The 22,781-nt window shown below is 36.9% G+C and overlaps 1 protein-coding gene across 2 annotated transcripts in view; it reads left to right on the top strand.

Moving 5' to 3' along the window:
- Positions 1-22,387, top strand: part of ANKRD40 (ankyrin repeat domain 40) — a 33,434-nt gene extending 11,047 nt beyond the window's left edge. Inside the window, exons 2-6 of one of the 2 annotated variants that reach the window (XR_012475860.1) lie at positions 7,292-7,440; positions 16,435-16,911; positions 18,113-18,294; positions 19,005-19,278; positions 21,785-22,387. Coding sequence is in view for 1 of the 2 variants with exons in the window: in XM_074223723.1 (XP_074079824.1) it covers positions 7,292-7,440; positions 16,435-16,911; positions 18,113-18,294; positions 19,005-19,151 (955 nt within the window). In the remaining variant the exon portion in view is untranslated. Of the gene's footprint in view, positions 1-7,291; positions 7,441-16,434; positions 16,912-18,112; positions 18,295-19,004; positions 21,492-21,784 lie in introns of those variants that run through there. The other variant, XM_074223723.1, reaches the window with a different exon arrangement.
- The last annotated feature ends 394 nt before the right edge of the window (positions 22,388-22,781 follow it).

A 22,781-nucleotide genomic window follows, 5' to 3' on the forward strand; every position in this document is an offset into this window, starting at 1 on the left:
AAAAAAACTCACTATAAAATGTGATTTTCTGACTTTAAATCTACAGATTTGAAAAGTTAAGTTTCATCACCTCTTTTGTAACCCAGGCAAAATATCTGCCCCTTTGTTATTAAGAAATAAGTGTAATGGCCTTTGTAAATTTAAACATGTTCACTAGGTATATAAGGAGTTTTTAATTAAAGCAGCCCTGGGCCCAGTAACTAAGCTGTAAATAATGATGCACACATCTTTCTATATAATGTGCACTGCTAAGTCTTGTCATCTTACTCACTTTTCATTCAGATGCTCTTGACTCTTAGCAAGTTGTTTTGCCCACTGATTTTTGTTATCTTTCACTTTTGAAGAAGATCACTGGTGGCTTGACTTATATGTGAATTGGATTTAAGTGAAGTAGAGCTGCACAAAATCATCGGCTTTACTTTTTCTTCTTGAATCCAAGGGAAGGACAAAAGTCAGATGATTTGAAATGTAGTGAATTAACTTGTTATATTTGATGTTTGACAAAGCTCTAAGCACTTTCCAGTGCTTGCTGCAGCCTCATTCATGGTCATTGTAATAAATTGTTTTCATCTACCCATTCTACTGGGTACACTCTTCACATGCTTGAAGTAGACATCCCCCTTATTCACTAGTGAGTTTGAGGCCTTAGTTACCTTCAGTCTGGTTTCGTCTGTTGTTGGAGATGGTTTTACCAGGGTGTGGCTGCTTTGAAGGCATAGGTAAGAATTAGGTGACAGGTGGACACCAAAGTTGTGGATGAGCAGCCCTGAAAAGGACTCAGCAAGCCTTCACACAAGAGATGCTCGTCATCCCTGAACAGTCCATTACAGATCAAAGGTACTAGCAGTAAATTGTCATCTTCACCTTCAGCTTGTGCAAACAGATGATTTTTTTATTTCCAAATGGAGCATATTTTTTTCATCATACTCTATTCATTAGAAGTACTTGTTTATCATTATAATTGCTAACTTTTCAAACCAATACTACCTTATATACACACACTCTACAGACAATTTAACTGACTGGAATCAAGGATATATTGCATCATCCTACTTAGAGGTCTCCCTTGAGTGAGACTATAAGAACTTTCTACCTCTTCCTGGCCACCAAGGTCACTAGATAAAGATTATTCCTTTATTTTCTAAAAATAACATTCATTTTGCCCTGAGACTCAGTAGCTTGTAATCCAAAGACATTTGGATAAGATAAGTGATAGTGATAAAATATACCTCTGCAATATCTTTCTGCAATAGAATAAGTAACTAAACCAATCCATAGGCAGTTAGTCAACTGGCCTTTTTAGAAATTGTTCAGATTTTAAGGATAAATTAAAATCTTACTAGGAGCCAAAAGAATTTTTCTCTAAAATTTCTTCCCTCCTAATTAGTACCATAACACTACTGAAGAAATGGGACCACTATCATTTAGCATACCTGTATTCGTTCTTTGGCTTTGCAGTCACTTATTTTGGTTCATTAATACGGTTAGGGAAAGTGGGAAAAGCAGGCTAAATAATTTGCTTTTTATACTTATGAAATGCATTTTGCACTAGCCCCTGGGGATTACTTTGTTTGTTGTTGAGTCATTACGGTCATGACCAACTCTTTGACCCCATGGACCTCTCCTTAGAGTTTTCTTGGCAAATATATTGGAGTGGGAGCAGCTAGGCCGTACAGTGAATAGAGCACTGACCCTGGAGTCAGGAGGACCTGAGTTCAAATCGAGACACTTAATAATTAGCTAGCTGTGTGTCATTTAACTCCACTGCCTTGCCAAATTATATATATATGGCAAAGCACTCATATAGAAATGGCAAAGCCCTCATATATCTATCTGGCAATGGCATGACAGAGGAATGGCAAAGCTCTCTCTTTCTCTCTCTCTCTCTCTCTCTCTCTTAATATATGTTTGTGTGTGTGTGTGTGTGTGTGTGTGTGTGTGTATCTCTTCCTTTCCCATTTCCTTCTCCAGTGGCAAAAAAGAGATGATCTGATTTGCTTAATGTCATATAACTAGGAAGTTTTTGAGACTAAATTTGACTCAAGTCTTCTAGGCTCCAAACTCAGCATTCTATCGACTGAACCAACTCAACTGTCATATTATTCAGTAGATATTAGTTATTCTTTAATTTCTTTTAGGTAGAGTTAGATGTATATGCTTATTACATTTCTATCCAGTACTAAAACAATAGCTCATCAGAGCATTTATAACACCTTAGTCTAAATAAGTTATTCAGGAATTGAGTTTGTGGAAATGAGTAGGATACACTGTAAGAATATGTGAAGGTTAGGGAAATATTTTGTTAATTTATTTTCATTTAGCTACAGAATTTTCTTGAAAATTATAATCTAGACACTGGTTTGTTATAAAGCAGATGACATATTATGTGCCTTTGGGGAAAGAATAATAGGCAAATATGGAAGAAATTGAATCTTTATTTTCCTGGAACTTATTACTTCAGAAGATCTATCACTCTTGTCAGTGTCCTTCTATAAATCTTGCACCTACTCTGCCCGGGGCCTTTCTCTTAATATTTTTGTGAGTACCAGTGGAGCACATGTGCTACCTCCATCATTTTCTCTTAGCTCTTACTAAAGAACTGCATCACCTTTTCCAGTCATGTAGTCTGACTATATATATCCTTTTGCAACACTTTTCTCATGCAATATTTGGTTGGTATTATGTTGCCACTTACTTACAACCACTGTTCCCTCCATTGCCTTTTGGGCAACCCTCAATTTTAATTTTCTTTTTTTTGTTTTGTTTTGTTTTGTTTTTAGGTTTTTGCAAGGCAAACAGGGTTAAGTGGCTTGCCCAAGGCCACACAGCTAGGCAATTATTAAGTGTCTGAGACCGGATTTGAACCCAGGTACTCCTGACTCCAGGGCTGGTGCTTTATCCACTATGCCACCTAGCCGCCCCAATTTTAATTTTCTTAAGACAGATATTCAATGATTTAAAATTATATAGGATTATTGTAAAAAAATTGATTTAAAAAAAAAGATGGCTCTTTGTTTCAGGGAGAAATGAGGCCACTAAAAGTAGTGCATAACTTTCCAAAAGTCAGTTAAGCTTCCTTTTTAAAATTATGGCTCCACCTCATTGTCCATGCTCAAAGTAGGTTCAGGAATTGAACAAAGGTTATCCTTCCAACAGTTTATCATAAAGTAGACAATAAACACTCCATATCTTTTTAAGTGATTAGAGATCTCATTTAGGAGACCCTGCAGTGTTGAGTTTTTCTTTTCTTTTTTTTTTTTAAGTTTTTGCAAGGCAATGGGGTTAAGTGGCTTGCCCAAGGCCATACAGCTAGGTAATTATTAAGTGTCTGAGGCCGGATTTGAATTCAGGTACTCCTGACTCCAGGGCCTGTGTTCTATCCACTGTGCCACCTAGCTGCCCCCCAGTGTTGAGTTTTGATGCCATCATACATTGTCACCTACAAACAAGAAAACTTTGCATTTCCTCTGACAGGGACAAATACATCTCCCACTTTTGTACCTTATTTCTTATCAGTGAATAGTGAGCTTATGGTTCAAGTTATCTTTAAAAGTTAAAGTTAACTGTTGCTACCTCTTTGAAAGAATTTTGTATGAGGTTGACATATTTATGGAAAACACCTTGTTGGACAACTTTTAGGGCTTGCTTATATTCAATACAGTAAGCACAGTGGCATTTTATATCTCTATACCTTTATATCTCTATACCTTTCAGCCAGTTGTGTGACTATAAAAATGTGATCTGCTAGAGAAAATCATTTGCAAAAGCCTACCTATTTATTCTCATGCATTCATCAGGGTTACCCTGTTGCAAATATAAGTTATTTATTATAAAATCTTTTTATAGGTATATGGTTCAAGGTTTTTAATAATCTCTTGTTCACCTCTTTTTGAGGGGAGTGTGGGTAACAAGGCTTTGGCATCCTCCATCCTTTCAAACATCTTTAAGAATTGCACCTTCCATGCCTTCAAAGTTATCTTGTTTCTGCCACAGAACTTCTCTGCATATTCTTGGTCTGGTATAGTTGCTCTTCTTTCTTTTCTTTAGTGCCATTACTGTGTCTTCATAGAATTCTCATATATTCCTTATCAGGTACTGTCATTTTTAAAATTTTATTTTTTTGATATTTATTTTTTCAATTATATGTAAAGATAATTTTCAGCATTCTTTTTTTTTTTTTAGGTTTTTGCAAGGCAAATGGGGTTAAGTGGCTTGCCCAAGGCCACACAGCTAGGTAATTATTAAGTGTCTGAGACCAGATTTGAACCCAGGTACTCCTGACTCCAGGGCCGGTGCTTTATCCACTATGCCACCTAGCCACTACAGCATTCATTTTTGTAAAGTTTTCTACATCCCACCCTTCCTTCTCCCTACCCTAGGATAGCAGGTAATCCAATATAGGTTGTACATGTACAAATATGTTACACATATTTTGCATATTAGTCAAACTAAGGAGGAATCAGAATAAGGGAAAAACCACAAGCAGGAAAAAGCAAAAAACAAATTTTCAAAGGTGAAAACAGTGTGCTTTGATCTTCATTAAGATTCTATATTTATTTCTCTGGATGTGGATGGCATTTTTCCATTATTAGTCTTAGAATTGTCTTTGCTGTATTGCTGAGAAAGGTAAGTCTATCATAGTAGTTCATCACACAATATTGCTGTTAAGGTGTACAATGTTTTCCTAGTTCTACTTACATTTCTCAGCATAAGTTCATGTAAGTCTTTCCAGGTTTTTATGAAATCTGCCTGCTCATCATTTCTTATAGAAAAATAATATTCCATTATATGCATATGCCACAACTTGTTCATCATTCCCCAGTTGATAGCCATCCCCTCAACTTCTAATTCTTTGCACTACAAAATAAGCTGCTGTGAATATTTCTGTACATGTGGGTCTTTTTCCCCTTTTTGTCATCTCTTTGGGATAAATTTCTAGTAGTGGAATTGCTAGGTCAAAGGATAAGCATAGTTTTATTGCCCTTTGGGCATAGTAGGTAGTGTCATTTTAAAGCTTAAATATAGTGACTGTTATTGGTTGAGAAAAGAGAGTAATAAAAGTCTTTACAGATCTTTTCTAGTTTTTCTTACGTCTGTTGTCCTTCCAGTTTTGTTCTTAAATTCCCTGGTCATGATTTGAATCAAACTTTTTGTAAAATTGCTCCTTACTGTTTCCTGCCCCATGCCTCTCACTGTTTTATAAGGCTATATATAGCTCCTAACTTCTCATCCTTCTCCATAACATTTAACAAATGAGTATATACTAAACTGGTGTTTGCCCTTGGCTACCTTATTTCTTTTCTTGACAAAGACAGCAACTGTTGTTAGTAAGGCAGTTTTTAAGGTCTTTTCATTTCTTTGTTGTGATAGTTGGTTTAAGAAGGTAATGATCTCTAACCTTAATGGACTTGCTCATTTCATCAGTGCAACAATCAGGGACAAGTTTAGGATATCTGTGATGGAGAATATCATTTGTATCCAAAGAAAGAATTGTGGAGTTTAAACAAAGACCAAAGACTATTACTTTTAATTTTTTTAAAAAAGGTATCTTACTATGTAATTTTGCTGTCTCATATTTTTATTTTTTCCTTAATCAAATGATTTCTTTCTCAACACATTCAGTTTTGTTTAGTGTATAGCATGGAAACAATGTAAAGACTATCAAACTGTCTTCTGTGGGAGGTGGGGAAAGGGAACCAAGATTGGGGGGAAAATTGTAAAATTCAAAAAACAATTAAAAAAAAGGTAATGATCTGTTGTCAGAAGTGTTTTATTTCTTAACCATTCCCATTTATCAGCATTAATAGCTTATTTACATAGGTCTGATTGGAGCTGCCTTATAAGTATGCCTTATTTTTGTTTTTCTAATTTGGTATTGATTTTGATCTTGGCTTTAACAAAGTTTTATGGTCTGATAGTATACAAGTAGCTGATTAAGCAGTTTGGTAACAAATTATTTCCTATCACAATATGACTATATTCATTTTTTATGATATTAATTATTCAATGCCTTTCAGTCTTATCCAAAAAAAAAAAATGATTGGACATAGGCATGAGACTTCTGTATTGTTTAAAAGGCTTTGACTCTCCCTTTTTTAACCAAATCCAACATTTCTCTATCTTCCCCAATGCCCATTTTTGTATTGAAGACAGAGTTTTAAAAATATGTTGAGGATCTTCTGGAGTTTTTAATAGAATTTCTTTCCTTCTTAATCCTTTGCAGTAAATGCTGGCACATTAACTACATTTATTTTCATGGTGGTCTTCTTGCATTGCAGTACAAGGTATCCAGAAAATGATTCTTGTTTTCTATAGTCAAAAAGATTTTGCCTTTCCAAGTAAAACATGGGAGCCATCTTTCACTTTGCCTGCAAATTCCTTTTGTCTCATTTTCATTTTTAGCAGTAATGTAAAATTGATAGGATTCAGTTCCTCTAATATATATCCATCCTTGATCAATGTGGAAGAATTTCACATTTATAATATCAACAACTAAGTTAAACATGATAGATAGTCTTAAAATGTGATTTTAAGCATCCTCTGCCCCTTTACAACTTCTCTGCTATATTTACTGTCAAAGGGGAGGGGACCACAAAGGACTGAAGTTATTTCATATTTTTTCTTTGTTTCATGAGATGCAGTAGTTTACCTCTCTGCACTTAGCTAGATGAATCCTCAGAAAGTAGATGTGATTTTTTGGGGGGAGAGATTATGCTTATCATAAATGAAGGAACAATTAAGAAAGTTCTACCTTAAAGGGAAAAGAAGTAAAAAGGGAAAGAGCTCTTTTACCCCAAATGAACTTTAAAACAAAATTCTTTTTTTGAATTTGAATGGCAGAGCAAAACTGAGACTATTGGAAGTTGATCTAGTAAGAAATCAATGAGTAGCATTTTAGAAGATAAGTTTAGAAGGTAAGAAGCTTAATCTGGGGGGCAGCTAGGTGGTGCAGTGGATAGAGCACCGGCCTTGGAGTCAGGAGTACCTGGGTTCAAATCCAACCTCAGACACTTAATAATTACCTAGCCGTGTGGCCTTGGGCAAGCCACTTAACCCCATTGCCTTGCAAAATCTAAAAAAAAAAAAAAAGTTTAGCCTGGTAAACAAAATTCAATTTAAAAATATGTTAAGTAGTTTGGTTCTGGAATTTAAATTTAAATTTTTAGTTCTTAGTGTTAGTAATTTTCCCATAGCTAAATTTATTATGTAAGAAGTTTGTGAAAAATAATTTTAAAGTCTCAAATTCTTCCTTCCATTGTCTTTTAAATCATTATTTTCCCCCTTTATTTAGGACCTGTTTGCATTGGGCATGCAAACGAAATCATGGCCAAGTCGTCTCTTACTTGTTAAACTCAGGAGCTGACAAAGAGATTCTTACTACAAAAGGCGAAATGCCAGTCCAGTTGACATCAAGAAAAGACATCAGAAAGATTATGGGAGGTATGTCTGGACCAATGAACTACTTTAGATTATGTCCAACTAACATTTAAATCTCATGATTATGTTTTCTGTGCTGTTGGTTATATTAAATAATCATTCATAAATACTTATTTAATTGCCTGCTGTTTGCAGAGTATTATTCTACATATTGGGGAAGCTATAAAGTATGCATGAGACATACTTTCTGTCCACTTATGCCCAAGTTACAGGAGTAAGATACAAATATAATTATTATATTCAGTATTACATAATTAGTGAATTAATGCAGGGTGTTATATAAGATTCAAGATAGCAAATTGTTACTAGTGGGAGATGAGACTGAAGCCTTGTTCATAGAAGTGGGAGCATTTGAATTAGTATTTTAGGGATGGAAAGGAGTTTTAAGCAGGAAATAGGGAAAAAGAAGGCATTGTGTAAGCTTGAGGAAAAAGTATGAACAAAGACATTTAGGTTGGATTGTGCACAACATATTTGGGAAATAGAGGGTAAACCCGTTTGGCTGCAGAGAGAGAAAAATGAGAGTAAAGAGAAAAGGTAGTTCCAGGCTGAGAAGACCTTGAAAGCTAGGTATAGGGGAACTATAGAGATTTTTTTTTTTTTTAGCAGGGTGGGGTGGAAAGGACACAACTGGATATAAATACAAGAAAAAATCATTCTGTTGGTGGTATGATTTATTTTACTCCTGAAAAGATGTAGGAAGAACAGGAAAAACTGTTAGAAAATTGTTGCAGTAGTCCATGCAGGTAGTAATTCTGGCCTTTCCTAGAATGATTGCAATTGGAAAAAGAGGTGAAGGTAAGTGCTATTGCAGTTGAAATTGACAAGACTTGATTGGATATGAAGAAAAGGAAAAAATATTAAAAGATATTTCTAGGTTCTGAAGATGAGAGATAAGATAAATAGTGATGTCTGTAAAAAGAAATAATGAAATCATAGGGGCACCCAGTTTAAGTGGAAAGATAATTAGCTTGGTTTTGAATTTGAAGGCTAGTGGAACATTCAAGTAGAAGAGACCTGAATGGGGGGCAGAACCGAAATGGCAGAGTGGAAGGAATTAGTATTCTGAGCTCCCTCCACCAAAAAAATACTCTAGATCCAGAAAATGCACCAGACTGAACTATGATGGAGAAAAAGTCATAGTTCTTTGTCCAGCCTACATTGGATTAGGAAAAAATAATATTTGTCCTTTATTTCAAAGAACAACACAACATCAGGGAGGTGATGCCATAACGAGTACTTGAATTGGAGTGAAAGTAAGTCACCAGCCTCACTTTCTCCTCTAGAGCCATCTGGGCCCAGTGACCAGATATGAATCAGGATGACTAGAGATGGCCCAGGGTTGAATAACTTGCCCAAGGTCACACAGCTACTAAGTGTCAGACTGGATTCTAACTCCTGTCCTCCTGATTCCAAGGCCAGTGCTCTGTCCACTCTACCACTTAGCTGCTCTGGATTAGGAAATAAATAAGTCTATGGATACTGGGGAGAGGGTTAAGCTAGGAGCATGCTGATTGTAAAGCATTCTTGCCCTGCATGATGCTGGGTTGAGGGTAAGAGTAGGTCCCAGACTTATATGACACTTCTAGATCTATATCAGGTACCATGACCAGTAAGGGTGCCAACTTGTACCTTTGTTGACCACTACCTAGTTTTAGATCACAGATAAAAGGCAGACTGGGGACTTGGATAGTCTCTGGTACAGAGACCTGGGAGGCCCTGGATGGTGTGTTAAAAAAAAAAATTGGAAAGTTCAGAAGCAAGAGGGAACAGTGTGAGATCCTAGATGCTGAGTGGGGGCCTCAGTTACAGCATCTATCCTGAAGAGGAATAACAGGACAAGATTGATTCCCAGACTAAAGGTGAGCCTGCTGTTCTATCACTGTGAACCAGCAAAGTTTTACAGCTGGCTAATATGGGCCAAGTCCAGGAGCATTCTCCTATTGCTCAGACCAAACATAGATTAGGACCTTGCAGAACTCAGATCAGAGGGTCAGCAATCAGATTTAGACCTAGATCAAACCACTTTGGGAGCTCTGAAAGCTTTTAGGTACCCAGATGCACCTTGAGATCCTAGAATAACACCAACACCACCAAGAAGGGAGGGACCCTGAAAGTTTTCAGGTACCCAGCCTGTCTTTGAGATTCGAAAATAACAATATTAACAACGCCAAGAAAGCAGACAAGATCAGCCCAGACCTTCTCTCCAGAAGCATGGTAGAATCCAACCTTTATATCAATCTGAAGTTAGGATGAAGGTTGGAAGTATAAACAAATAAACTAGCAAAAATTCTCACCACAAAGTTGTTATGGTGGCAGGGAAATTCAAGATGCAACTGCAGAAGAAGAGAATGATTCCAAAATCTGCAAGCAAAGCTTCAGAGGAAAACACAACTTGGGCACAAACTCAGAGAAAATAAAGCAAGAGTTTTTCAAATAATTTTAAAAAAGTTTTTAATAAATGAAAGATTTTTAAAAATAAATGAAAGATTTGAGAAAAAAGTGGGAGAACCATGGAAGAGAGAATTGGAAAGGGAATTAGCAGCTTGAAACAAGTCATAAAAACCTTGTCCAAATAACAAAATTCCTAAAAGTCAGAATGAACCAAATAGAAACCAATGACTTGATGAGACAACAAAAAATATTAAAACAAGTCAAAAGATTGGAAAAAAATGGAAGAAAATGTAAGGTATCTCATAGCAAAAATAATTCACCTGAAAATCAGATTGAGAAAAAAAATTTAAGAATCATCAGACTGTCTGCTTTAACTAAAACAAGAGCCTAGACATCCTGTTTTTTTAAAATTGACATTTTATTTTTCCAGTTACTTGTTATGAAAGTTTTTTTAGCATTCATCCACATGAATTATAAGTTACACAGTTTTCTTCCAACCTCTCTTCCTACCCACCTTCCCTCAAACAGTCTAATGAACATTGTACATGTACATTTGTGTTTAACACGTTTACATATTAGTTATTTTCTGTGTAATGAATTAGGACTAAAGGAAAAGAAAGCCATGGAATAGGAAGGAAAAACATAAGAAAAATTTTTAAAAAATGAATGTAATGTTCATTCAGATTCTTCAGTTTTTTTGGTTTTGTTTTGCTTTATTTTCTTTGTCCGGATGTTGATGGCGTTGTCCATAACAGGTCTCCTACGGTTGCCCTAGCTTTCTGAACTGTGAGAGGAGCTACATCCTTCATAATTGATCAACTCACAGTGTTGTTGTTAACATGTGCAATGTTCTCTTGGTTCTGCTCCCTTTGTGCAACATCATTTCCTGTAATCCTTTCCATGCTTCTCTAGAGTCTGACCATTTATGATTTCTTATAGAACAATATTACTCCATAACTTCCATAACTTGTTCAGCCATTCCTCAATTGATTGGCATCCCCTCAATTTCCAATTCTTTGCCACCACGAAAAGGGCTACTATGAATATTTTGAAACATGTGGGACTTGTCTCATTTTTTTTATGATTTCTTTTGGATATAGGCCAAGTATTGGTATTCTTGGGTCAAAAGGGTATGATCAGTTTTATTGCTCTTTGAGCATAATTCCATAATTGCTCTCCAGAATGGCTGGATCAGTTCACAACTCCACCAACAGTGCATTAATTAGACATCTTATTTCAAGAAATCTTAAAAGAAAAGTCCCCAAATCTCTTAGAACCAGAGGGTAAAATGAAAATAGAAAGAATTGTCTTGTTTGGTGAGGTCAGGGGGAGAAAGGGAAAAAACTCCTTGGAACATTATAACCAAAGCCTAAAACTTCCAGGTTAAAGGAAAACTACTCCAAGTAGCCAAAAAGAAAGAATTCAGATACCAAAGAACTATAGTCAGGATCAAATATGATTTAGCAGTCAACACTGTAAAGGACTGGAGAACTTGGAATATGTTATTCTAGAAGGCAAATATGATATTTGGATACAGCCAAGAACAACTTACCCATCAAACTGAGTTTAAAGCCACAGGGGATAGGGAGTTGGGAATGGATCTTTGATGAAATAGAGGACTTGAGAGCATTCCTGATGAAAAGACCAGGTCAGAGTAGAAATTCTTAGGCTCACAAACACTAATAAAGAGAATCATAAAACAGTTAACATGAATGAACAATGACAAACAAGTATAAACAGCTTACATTCAGAATTGGAAAGATGATAAAATATGTCCCCATTGAACCCTATTATCATCGAGTCATAGAGGGAGTCCAGTTAGATAAGGCCTGGGAGTAGTTCTGTTATGTCTTGATGAGCTTAAGAAAAAAAATGTAATGAGAGGGGAAGAGGAGTGCATTGAGAGTGAAGAAAGAAAAGGGAAAGTTAGAAAAAATTATCTCATAATCAGCATTCAAAAGTAGCCAGCTATACAGATGGGGAGGGAGTAGGAGCAACTGTCACTGGAACCTCACTTTTCATCTGAAGTAGTCAAAAGAAGGAAGAATAAACACATACACACATACATACACACAAAATTGGGTACAGAAATACATTTAACTCAACAGAGAAATAGGACAGTAAGGAAGAGGGGTAGTAAAATATACCCCTTTTTGAATAGCAAAGAATGGAAATCTGAGAGGGAGGCATAAATTAGAGAGTAAGTGAAACAAGATAAAATTTATGAATATAAAAGACACTGTTTATGTATTATCAGTATAATGACCATTCAGGATTCAAGGGGACTAAGGATGAAACTTGCTATCTAACTCCAGAAGGAGAAGTGAACTCAGAATGCAGAATAAGACGGCATTTTTTTTTTTTTGGACATGACCAATGTGGAACTTGCTTTGATTAATTGTTACTATGTGTGATGAGTTTTGTTTTTCTTGTGTTCTCAGTTGGGCCTGGAATGGGGGGGAATAGAAGAGGAGCAGAGAGAGTAGGAGAACTGCAGAGAAACTTAGAATTACAGACACACAGGAATGAAGAAAAAACAAATAAGTAAAACATTAATGAATAATAATAAAAAAGGACTAAACAAAGATAACTACTACATTCAAATATGAGGAGATAATACATGTGTACCCTCTTAATCTCTATTATCAGAGGGCATAGATAAGAAGGCCTGGAATGTTTAGATGGTCTTAAGAGAAGAATGGAAAGAGAAAAGTTTACCAAAGGAGTAAGGGAAAGTTATCTCATATAATCAGGATGCCTAATTAAACATTTATACATACAAGGAGATGGGGTTCAGGGAAGCAGCTGACATTCAAAACCTCACTTCCCATATGAACTGGTCAACAGAGGGAGTAGTGTGTATACACTCACAATACTGGGTACAAAAGTTTCATTTAACAGGGAGAAAAAAAGAGGAGGGCAATTTAGAGGATTAAGTGAGGGATTAGTACTAAACAAAGCAGACTTTAAGGATGTAAAAAATATATAACTCCTTTTGAGGTGACAAAGAATGAGAATCTGAGGGGCTGCTCTTTTTTTTTATTAAAGATTTTATTTTGAGTTTTACAATTTTCCCCCCAATCTTCCCTCCCCCCACCCGAGGGGTTGCTCTTACAGTTGGGAATGACTGAACAAATTATGATATATAAATGTGATAGAATACTATCATGTTATACTGTGTTGTTCATCCTTCACTTTTGAAGAGGACTGAGGACATCATGGGAATGTTATCTTGACTTGCATGTGAATTGGATTTAAGTAAGTCAGAGTTGTTAAGTCTCATTGTCTCTTCCTGAGTCACTGAAGTTCAGAAGTAAGACAAAAGTCAAGAGGTCTGGAGGTGACCTAGGATGCAGTGAATAATCTTGGTATCGCTAATGTTTGACCAAGCTATATTGCAATTTAATAGTACAAATACTGTTATCAAAAAATGATGAAACATTCTCAGATGGATTCCAAGAGCCCTGAAAAGGTTTACATGAACTAATACAGAGTGAGATTAGCAGAATCAGAGAATAATTTATATAGTAACAGCAGCAATATAAAGACAGTTTTGAGAGACTTAAGATCTCTGATCAATGGGATGACCAACCACAATTCCAAATAATCGAAGATGAAGCATGCCATTTATCATCTGAAAGAGATAATGGATTCAAGATGAGAATGAAACATATTTTTGGATATGAGCAGTGTAGACATTTGTTTAACAATTCATATTTGTTTACAAGGAATTAGTTTTTTTTGATGGAGAAGGGAGGTGAGAGAAAAATTATTAATTTAAAAAATATTATTTAAAAAGAAAATAAAAATATTAGAGGTCAAGAAGCATGAGGATTTGGGGCGGCTAGGTGGCGCAGTGGATAAAGCATCGGAGTCAGGAGTACCAGGGTTCAAATCCAGTCTCAGACACTTAATAATTACCTAGCTGTGTGGCCTTGGGCAAGCCACTTAACCCCATTTGCCTTGCAAAAACCTAAAAAAATAAAAAAAACATGAGGACTGGAAAAGGGACATTGTATTTAGCAATAAAGAGATAATTGATGACTTGGGAGAGCACAATTTCAGTCAGGATATAGAAATCTGATTGAAAGTGGAAGTAAAAAAGTAGAGGCAATAGAAAGTAAATAGCTTTTTTATTTTTTTAAAGGAGATTGACTTTGAAAGGAGGGGCCTAAATAGAACATTGTTTGAGGGGATGATTGTATCAAAGTTAAGGTTCTTTAAAGATAGGGGAGAAATAGATATGTTTATAGTAATCAGTGAAGGAGCTTGTGGTACATTGAGAGGTTAAAATTAAGAAGAGACAAGAGATAGAAAAAAGGAGCAAGAGGAAATTAGTATCTAGGGCACAAGTGAACCACCTTCTATGGCCAGAATGAAGATAAGGACAGAATGAGGAATAATGTTGAAAAGATTTGATGTGTGAAATTTGAGTGGAAAAGAGATTCATGGTGGGTGGCTTTAATTGACTGAGGTAAAGCCCTTACTGAGAGGGAATTGGAAGGACTGGAGAGGGGAGTATTTGGACTGTTAGGTAAGGAAGAGTGAAGAGATTGTCATACAGAGTCGAGTGATCCAGTGAGACTGGAAAACAAAGTTCTGTGACTCCAGTCACTATCTTTGCATAACTTCTTTGACCACATTCTGTAGCCTTGGAGAAGGAGTAAAGATAGAGGAGGGTTGGGAGCAATCATGGTGGAAAGAATGGGAAAAGCAGCAATTAGATGATGGGACAAGAACTCAAAGTTGAAGGACAGCATATATCTAAACTGACTGACTAAAAGATCAGGATTTTAAAGAGAGGACAGTCAAGACAGGCACACAGTAGTGAGCGGAGTTTTGATGTGGCTGTGGGGATAGAGGATATTCTTGTGTATGGCTGTAGAAGAGAAAATGGTTGAGGACAAACTCTTGAGATGGACCTGTGGTATAATCTGAAGGAGGAGCAGCTTGAGAGGGAGAGGTTGAAAGAAAACCAAGTGCAGTTTCTCTGAAACCAGGGGAGAAATATATACAGTAGAAGGTAGTGGTCATTTGTGTCAGAATCTTCGGAAGTAACGGAGGAGGGTTATGATGATGTTTGTCCTTAATTCTTGAAGAAGACCATGACATCAGGGAGATGATGTCATAACAAGTATGTGAATTGGATTTGTGTGAGGGGGTGCTGTGCTAAGTCACCAGCATCACATTCTCCTCCAGAGTCAACTGGGTCCAGTGGCCAGATACGAATCAGGACAAGTGGAGATGACCCTAAGCAAAGCAATCAGGGTTAAGTGACTTGCCCAAGGTCATATAGCTAGTGTCAAGTGTCTGAGGCTAAATTCGAACTCCTCTCCTCCTGATTCCAAGGCTCTATTCATTGAGCCACCTAGCTTACCTCAGTAAAGGATGAAGACTGAAGAAGAGCCATTGGATTTGATGATTAAAGTTAGGGGGTCTTTGAGAAGATAATTTCTATATAATGTGGAGGTGGAAAGCAATAGTACAAGTAGTGAAGGTGAAAGTGGGTAAAAAGTTAAAAAGATGTTCATTGCAGACCACTTTTAAAGAGGTTTGACAATAAAGGAGAGGTGAGAGATTAGATGGTAATTGATTGAAGTCAAAGGAAAGATTATTTAGAATTGGGAAGACCTAAGTGAAATAAAATGAAGGGCTAATGAAAAGAGAGAGAAATTGAAGATAAATGAGGGAGGATGTGACTGCTAGAGCAAGGTCCTAAAGAAGATGGGAGAGAATGAATGAAGGAATGAATGACTGAATGAAGGAAAAACATTTTTTAAGTGGTTATTATGTGCCAGACATTGTGCTAAGAGCTGGGGACACAAATAGGAAAAAAAAAGACTATAAAGAGGTCAGATTTAGAATAAATGGAAAGGAACAGAATCCATAAGTAGATAACAAGACTTACAGATCCTTAGTGTACACTATCAGATCAGATGATATACTCAGGATCTAGAGAGAATAGTGGCAGGGTAGGTGGTGAGACCTGGTGGTCCTTCATCTCACTGGAAGACTTGTTGGTGACTCCCAGGACATTTGACTGTTGTAGTTGGGGAGGAGATAAAGGGAAAGCTGCAGGGCAGGTACTTTCCCCTCACCTACTGTGATTCTTCTTGCCAACTGGCCTCCATGGAGTCTTGCTGGATCAAGATTCATTGGGATAGCAAGGGCTCAGATAACTTAGTTTTCTATTGATGAGTAAAGATAATTTTTCAGTGACTAGTGGGAAGGACAAAAGTGTGAATGATGATGCTAAGAAATTTTGAGGAATGTGAAACTAAGGATCTTACGCCAGATGGACTAAGTCTTCTCAGTGAAGTAGGAGGTTCGGTCATCTGCTGCAACTGTTGAGGAATGGTTTGAGGTAAGAGCTTGGGAAAGAAAAGATTCGGAACAGACACTGTGGGGAATGAGGTAGGGAGTTGTGTAAGGATAGGAGTAGGATTATTAAGCCCCTCTGAGACTCCAAATTCATTCTTTGATTTCATGATTCACACTCAGCAAACCAATTGGGGGGGGGGGTGAGATTCTTCTAACATTTGACAAAGTATTTTGTCACATTCCTATCCTTGTTAGTTTCCTAACCATTTTTTTCCTTTTCAGTGGAAGATGATGATGATGACCTTCCAGACTTGAAGAAAGATTCAGATCTGCCCTTTGTCCCCAATTATTTGGCTAACCCACCCTTCCCTTTTACATATACCACTACACCAGATGGTTCAGTTCAATTGCAAAATGGGAGATCCTCCACACCTCCTGCATCACCTGCGTCTGATCACTCAATTCCCGTGCTGCCACCTGGAGAAACACCCCGACTAGGGTCCTTTTCACATGACCATACCTCCTTGGCATTGGTCCAGAATGGGGATATGTCTGTCCCCTCTGCTATATTTAGAAAACCAGAAAGCACAAAACCTGGTCCAGTCTGTCAACCACCTGTGAGTCACAATCGCTCCCTGTTCTCTCCTGTTACACCCAAGCCACCAGTGTCTCTGGATCAACAGAATGGGACTTTTACAGGACCAACACCAGCATTCCAGCCCTTTTTCTTCACTGGAGCTTTTCCATTTAATATGCAAGGTAACATGTTTACAGACTTGCCCTTGGGACCAGGTAGACAGTATAGACAATGTTTCATCTGCTTTGTGAAGACCAAGGTTGCTAGTGATGATGGTACAGGTGTACTGTGAAGATACTACATAGATATGAGAAAAGAAAATAAGTAAACAAATACAACTAGCAATCTTGGGTTTTCATACAACTAGACCCCAATTTGATGGGGGTGGAGGTGGGGTGGGAGAAGGGCATACAAAGAGGAGAACAAAGTCTCTAAAAGAAGAACACTTAAAAACCAAGGATCTATATTTATAGTTCTGTACTGTTAGTCTGAGATGAGATTTTACATAGCAAAATTAACTTTTTTTTAAAGTGATTTATCATTTTGAGATTTGACACATTCTTGCTGATAGCTTCTGCATACTTCTGGCTTCAGAATTGCTTAAGCTTATCTTAGTAACCCTAGCTCACTCACTAGCTTTTTACCTACCTTCTCTCCCTTCTCTTCCTCCTACTCTTTTGTAACCCAGTTCTTAAACCTATTTTTAAGCTTTCATTGACTGATGAGACTCTTTAACAGTAAAGTCAGTCTTGTCCTTTCTAATACGTAAGACATAAGCTCAGATTTATACAATGATAGTTGATACTTTCAGGGCATACATTCCATTCAGTATGATACAGATTTGGCAATAGGAAAGCATGGAAACTCACCTAAGATCCCAAAGCAGATTAGCTATTTAATTCAGTGAAGTAAAACAAACATTTAAGTACCTATCATGTACCCAGCAGAGAGGGAAAAAAAATGAAAACCGTCCCTTCCCTCTACATATTAAGATTACATTCTAATGGCATTCTTTTCCCACTATTCATAAATTCCTGAGGACTAGGGCTTTATGAAAGGGAATTTTAAGAAAAGCAATTCATATATGTGTTCTAATAGCAAAGGATTATTTTTTGTGCTATTTTAATGTTGAACTGATCAAAATTACTTCTGTTAGGATTCATATGTTAGGCCTTAAGTCATGACAAGTTAAAGCTAGAATTGGAAATCAAATTTATTTTCCTTGGAGGTTGGTTGTAACATAAAACTTTATAGTCCCAGGAGCAGAACTTTGATCTGAGAAAGATCTGAAATTAATAGGATAAACCAAATAGAGAGCATTTCAATGTATTGAATTTCTTAAAAAAGATTTATTTTGTTTTTTTTTAATTGTCTTTTTTTTAGAACTTGTACTCAAGGTGAGAATTCAGAATCCATCTCTTCGAGAAAATGATTTCATTGAGATTGAACTTGATCGACAAGAACTCACCTACCAGGAACTGCTCAGAGTGAGTTGCTGTGAACTGGGGGTTAATCCAGAACAAGTGGAGAAGATCAGAAAGTTACCAAATACTCTTTTAAGAAAGGTAAGAACATGGGGTCAGACCTGAGCACTTTTCTTTTTGGAAGTCAGATTGTTATATTGCCATATTCCAGTTCCTTTTGGGCTTCGTTTGAAACCTGGGTGGAGGAATACTGGGTAGAAAATTAGTATTGCTGTACTCCTTTATGCTCTTCTCTATTTACCAAGCTGGAGATAAAAGCTGTCATTCCTAAAGGAGAATGTTCTAAATTGACTATTCACCTGAACCTGTCTTTAATGGTCATTTGTTTTCAGCTGCCTTAGTGACGAAAGGGGTCAGAAGTCCTTCAGTGTCCTCTTCTAATGTGACAAAATTGAAGCATAGAAAGTGTTATTAAGATCTACTTATAACCACCCTGGGATCCTCTGGATTTCCTACTTAACAGGGAGTTCAGAGAGAGCTGATCTACTCACTGGTGTAATAGACAGAGGGAGCCTTGGAATCAGGATGATCTGAGTTTGAATTCCACATGATCCTCGACAAATTAAATTACTTACCCTCTTTAAACCTCAGTGCTCTGTAAAATGAGGACAACAGGACAGCTGTAGATCAAATGATAAAACATATGCAGCCCTAACTGCTCCCTCAGATGGTTTCTTTTAAACCTTGTCCACAGCAATGTTTTTGGTATGGGGTTATCATGCAGGATATTGTACATGTATAGGGAAATGATTGGATCCTCCATTATTCATTGCTACTTATTTTTGTTTTAGGACAAAGATGTTGCCCGGCTTCAAGATTTCCAAGAGCTGGAACTAGTTCTAATGATAAGTGACAATAACTTTCTCTTCAGAAATGCTGCATCTACACTGACTGAAAGGCCTTGCTATAATAGGAGAGCTTCAAAACTGACTTACTAACAGCATCAGGGATCCTTAATCACTGAGTACTGGGATGACATGTCAGTTCCTGTCTAAGGACAAACCATTGATCTAAAAATCAAGGCTAATGCCCTAAAATTCTGCAGTTAACCTGAGAAGGCCACAGGTACTACAGCACAGTGCATACTAACCCAGTTCTGATCTACAGATGTAAATGACAGTTGCAGAGCAGATTGATTAGCCTGTTCTGACCAAGTAGAAACCCCCAACTCTCAAGCAGTGGTGCTGCTCTTCCTTGTCTCTTGGTGCACAAACTCCTTGCTCAAAGCTTCAAATCCCTGAAAAGTTGCCCAGAGAGACAAAAGCTAAAGGTTTCTTTATATAGTATATTTATCTGCAAAACGAAAGAGCCCCTGCAAAAAGACAGAGGGTAGAACCTGTTCTTAAACCAAACTGTTAAATGCTATCTTGATGAGAGGAAATGCTCTGCCTGAGGACAGTTTCAGAGCTTCCGTATAATGGGGGCAAATACAGGTACTAGACAGATGAATTTATGTAACTTGCAGCTATAAAGTAATGTATTCATAATTGTTACTCAGGTTAAAGGTATTTAAAGCTACAGTAACATACTCTAGTTGTAAATATGCTGTCAACCAAAATAGCTTCCCTCCTGTTTTCCTTTGTTAAAAACCCATTCATGACTGCTTATTTGTTCACAGTATGAAAATCATTGCCTAGAAAATGGGTATCTCTGCATTAACTTCTTTGTGGTCACTAGAGGTCTCTCTAATGCTTCCTAAAAGAATAACCAGTTTTTTGTTTTTTGTTTTTTTACTTCTTGAAGCAATTACTGTCATCAACATGCTTAATTTCAACATGTAAAAGAGCCCAAATGCTGCAGTCCCAGGGTCTCCACCTTCATTTTCCATTAGAATTGAAAAGCAGTTTTTAAGGTTGTTCTGTTGCTATTTTGAAGGCTATTTGTGAAAAACATAGCAGAAAAGGGGTTAGCATCTTTATTTTTATATCAGAGATAAAGATTATTTTAAAATTATTAGAATTTCTATGCAACTTGAAACTCTGTTGCTTTTTGTAAGCAAATTATGTTGGGTCTTTGAGTTTTCTGTTTTTCTACTAAAAGCCAATTGTAAGCCTCACATGACTTTCTGGAATTAGTTGATTGAGAAAAACTGATTAAATTCTTGTGCATGGCATAAGAATTTTTTAATGGAGTAATTCATGTTTCTTTTTTTCTTCCAATGTCTTTAGTGCTAAAGAAAAGCTATTGTCTTGTTTAAACTAATGGCTTAACTTCAGAAATGAGTTAGCACATTTTAACAAACAAGATGGTGGGGGACAGGAAGCCAGCTGTTGAATGGCATCCCTGCTGTCTTAGGAAGCTTTTTTCCCCATAGTGCCTATAGTTTCCAAAGAAACTTAACTTCCTAACTGTGTTAACTTAATTTTATTGGAACACTACATTATAGTGAGAATGTACAAAAGATGTCAGTGGAATAGAATGTTGTCCTGAGGTAATGGTCTCCTGCTGCTACCTAAATGGTGAAGCTGGGTTGAGGTGTTTTTCAAGGCCAGCTTAATCCTGTGTCAATCTGTTTTGCAACTTAATTCTTGTTCTACCAAATTACTGATTGTGACTTAACCCTTGTACTAGGTGTTTGTATAGTAGAATGAAGGTTATTTATTACTTACCTGTTCTCTCCTAAGTGACTCCCTGTGGTTCAGCCAACTAGAAAGTGAATTTGTCCCAAAGTACTAACCATTTTTTTGTATGTTTTGAATAAAAGAGCTAATATTGTACTGGTAGGATGAAGGCTAAGTCTCTGTCAGAAGAAATAAGCCTAATATGATCTCATCTTGAATCTAATAAACTCTTCCAGCCATATGTTGTAGTAGCTGGTGGCTGGATGTGTCTCTCCAATGTAGCAACAGGTAGACACAATCCAGGGTAGTTCTCAAGCTTATTTTATCTTCAGTCAGCTCTGAAAATAAAATATAAAAAAAAAAAGGGACGTGGGGATCCAGAGGCAAATTATTAGTTGGGTATAGATTTGCCCTAAAACTGATCTTTCTAAAACTGTCTGGTTGGTTGGTTGAAACTCACAGGTAGCATCCGAATTAAAATGCACAGTTGCTGGTAGGTGAGTTTAATGTCTTAATCTATGCATTCAGAGAAATATTTTTATATGCTTCGTGTAATTTATAACAAGGATTTTTTTTAGCTTTGTTAACTGTGAATTTCCCCCAACTGCATAATTAAAGCATGTGTTCACACCATGTATAAACATCTGAAGGTTTTTCTCTTCATGTATTGCTGACTATTTAAACATAACAAGTATTATTAAAATTAAATATTAACTGCCTGAAATCTGATTATTTCATTGCTTGTTTTTGCAAAAACAAGTATAGAGCTACAACATCTGCAAACTAGGGGAAAGTCTCAGGGTAAAGAATCTTTGAGATAATAGACATAGTCTACTTCTGTGCTTTCTGCTGCAACCACATTGTTATCACTCAGAGATGGACATTTTGTTAAGTGTCCTTTCTACAGTCCATAGCAGAAACCTTTTATTTCCCTAGAGCAGTCAGGCATTCAAGATAATCAGGTCATTTTTAATTAGCCAAATTTTGTGATAATTCCATTTACATTACAGAACAGAAACTGACTTGGGCTGTATCTGTCATGGCACCAAGAAGAGCAGAGGGCACTAAGAAGAGCAGAGGCCTCCAAGGACAGGAAAGGAGAAGCAAGATTACACTTTCAGGTCTTTGACTGAGAAAGATGCAGAATTTATGTTATTTTAAGGAAGCTAGACCTCATTCCAAATTGGCTTAATGAGTTAGAATGCATCACCAAGACCTTTTCTTAAGCACTGACCAGAGGCAGAATAATTTGGGTAGGTGTACTCTCATAGTTACCTTATCATAATGATGGAAGACTGCTCTATGCTCATAAAAATCTGAAAAGAAGCAGCCTGCCTGCCCCCAAAATGTGATTAACTTTTTAACAAATGGTCCTGCAGCAGAGACTGACCCATACTATATGGGAAAACTAATCAAAGAAGGTTTCTATACCCCAGCTACAAACTCATTTAAGGTAAATTAAAGCAAACCCAAAAGCAAAGAAATTAAAACTTATGAAGAAAAGACATGACAGAGAGGTGACTCCACCTCCACCCACCCCTCCCCTCCCCAAAATAAAATAATACCCAAAGCAACTAAGCCTTAAATAATAAAGGATTTGTTTCATTTCACAAGCTTGGTACTTGAACTTTGTCCCAAAGAAGTAAAACCTGTTTTCATTCCCCTGCTTAAAGATCTAGAATTTAAATTGCAACTCTGGCATCTTGTTCATTAGCCTGGGATTGTTAGATTGTATAGGTAAAGATATTGGTACATCTGTGCCACATTTGGCTTCTAGAAATGAGAAGAAAAGATTTAGGCCTCACACAGCACCAGATAGAATCAACTAACTCTAGTCTGTTCTTTGTCCTTGTTGGGGGAACATATTGACAAAGTACCTTACAACTCCCAGCCTCACTGAAAAGATGTGCCAGCTAATCTTCAGAGGTTGAGTGAGGGAATCCTTATGGCACTTGGATCCCAGAGTCAGTGGTTTTCCCAAGTTCTTGAATCTAGGTTCCAGCTGGC

Source organism: Macrotis lagotis, chromosome 2 (assembly GCF_037893015.1).
Source record: "Macrotis lagotis isolate mMagLag1 chromosome 2, bilby.v1.9.chrom.fasta, whole genome shotgun sequence".
Lineage (NCBI taxonomy): Eukaryota > Metazoa > Chordata > Mammalia > Peramelemorphia > Peramelidae > Macrotis > Macrotis lagotis.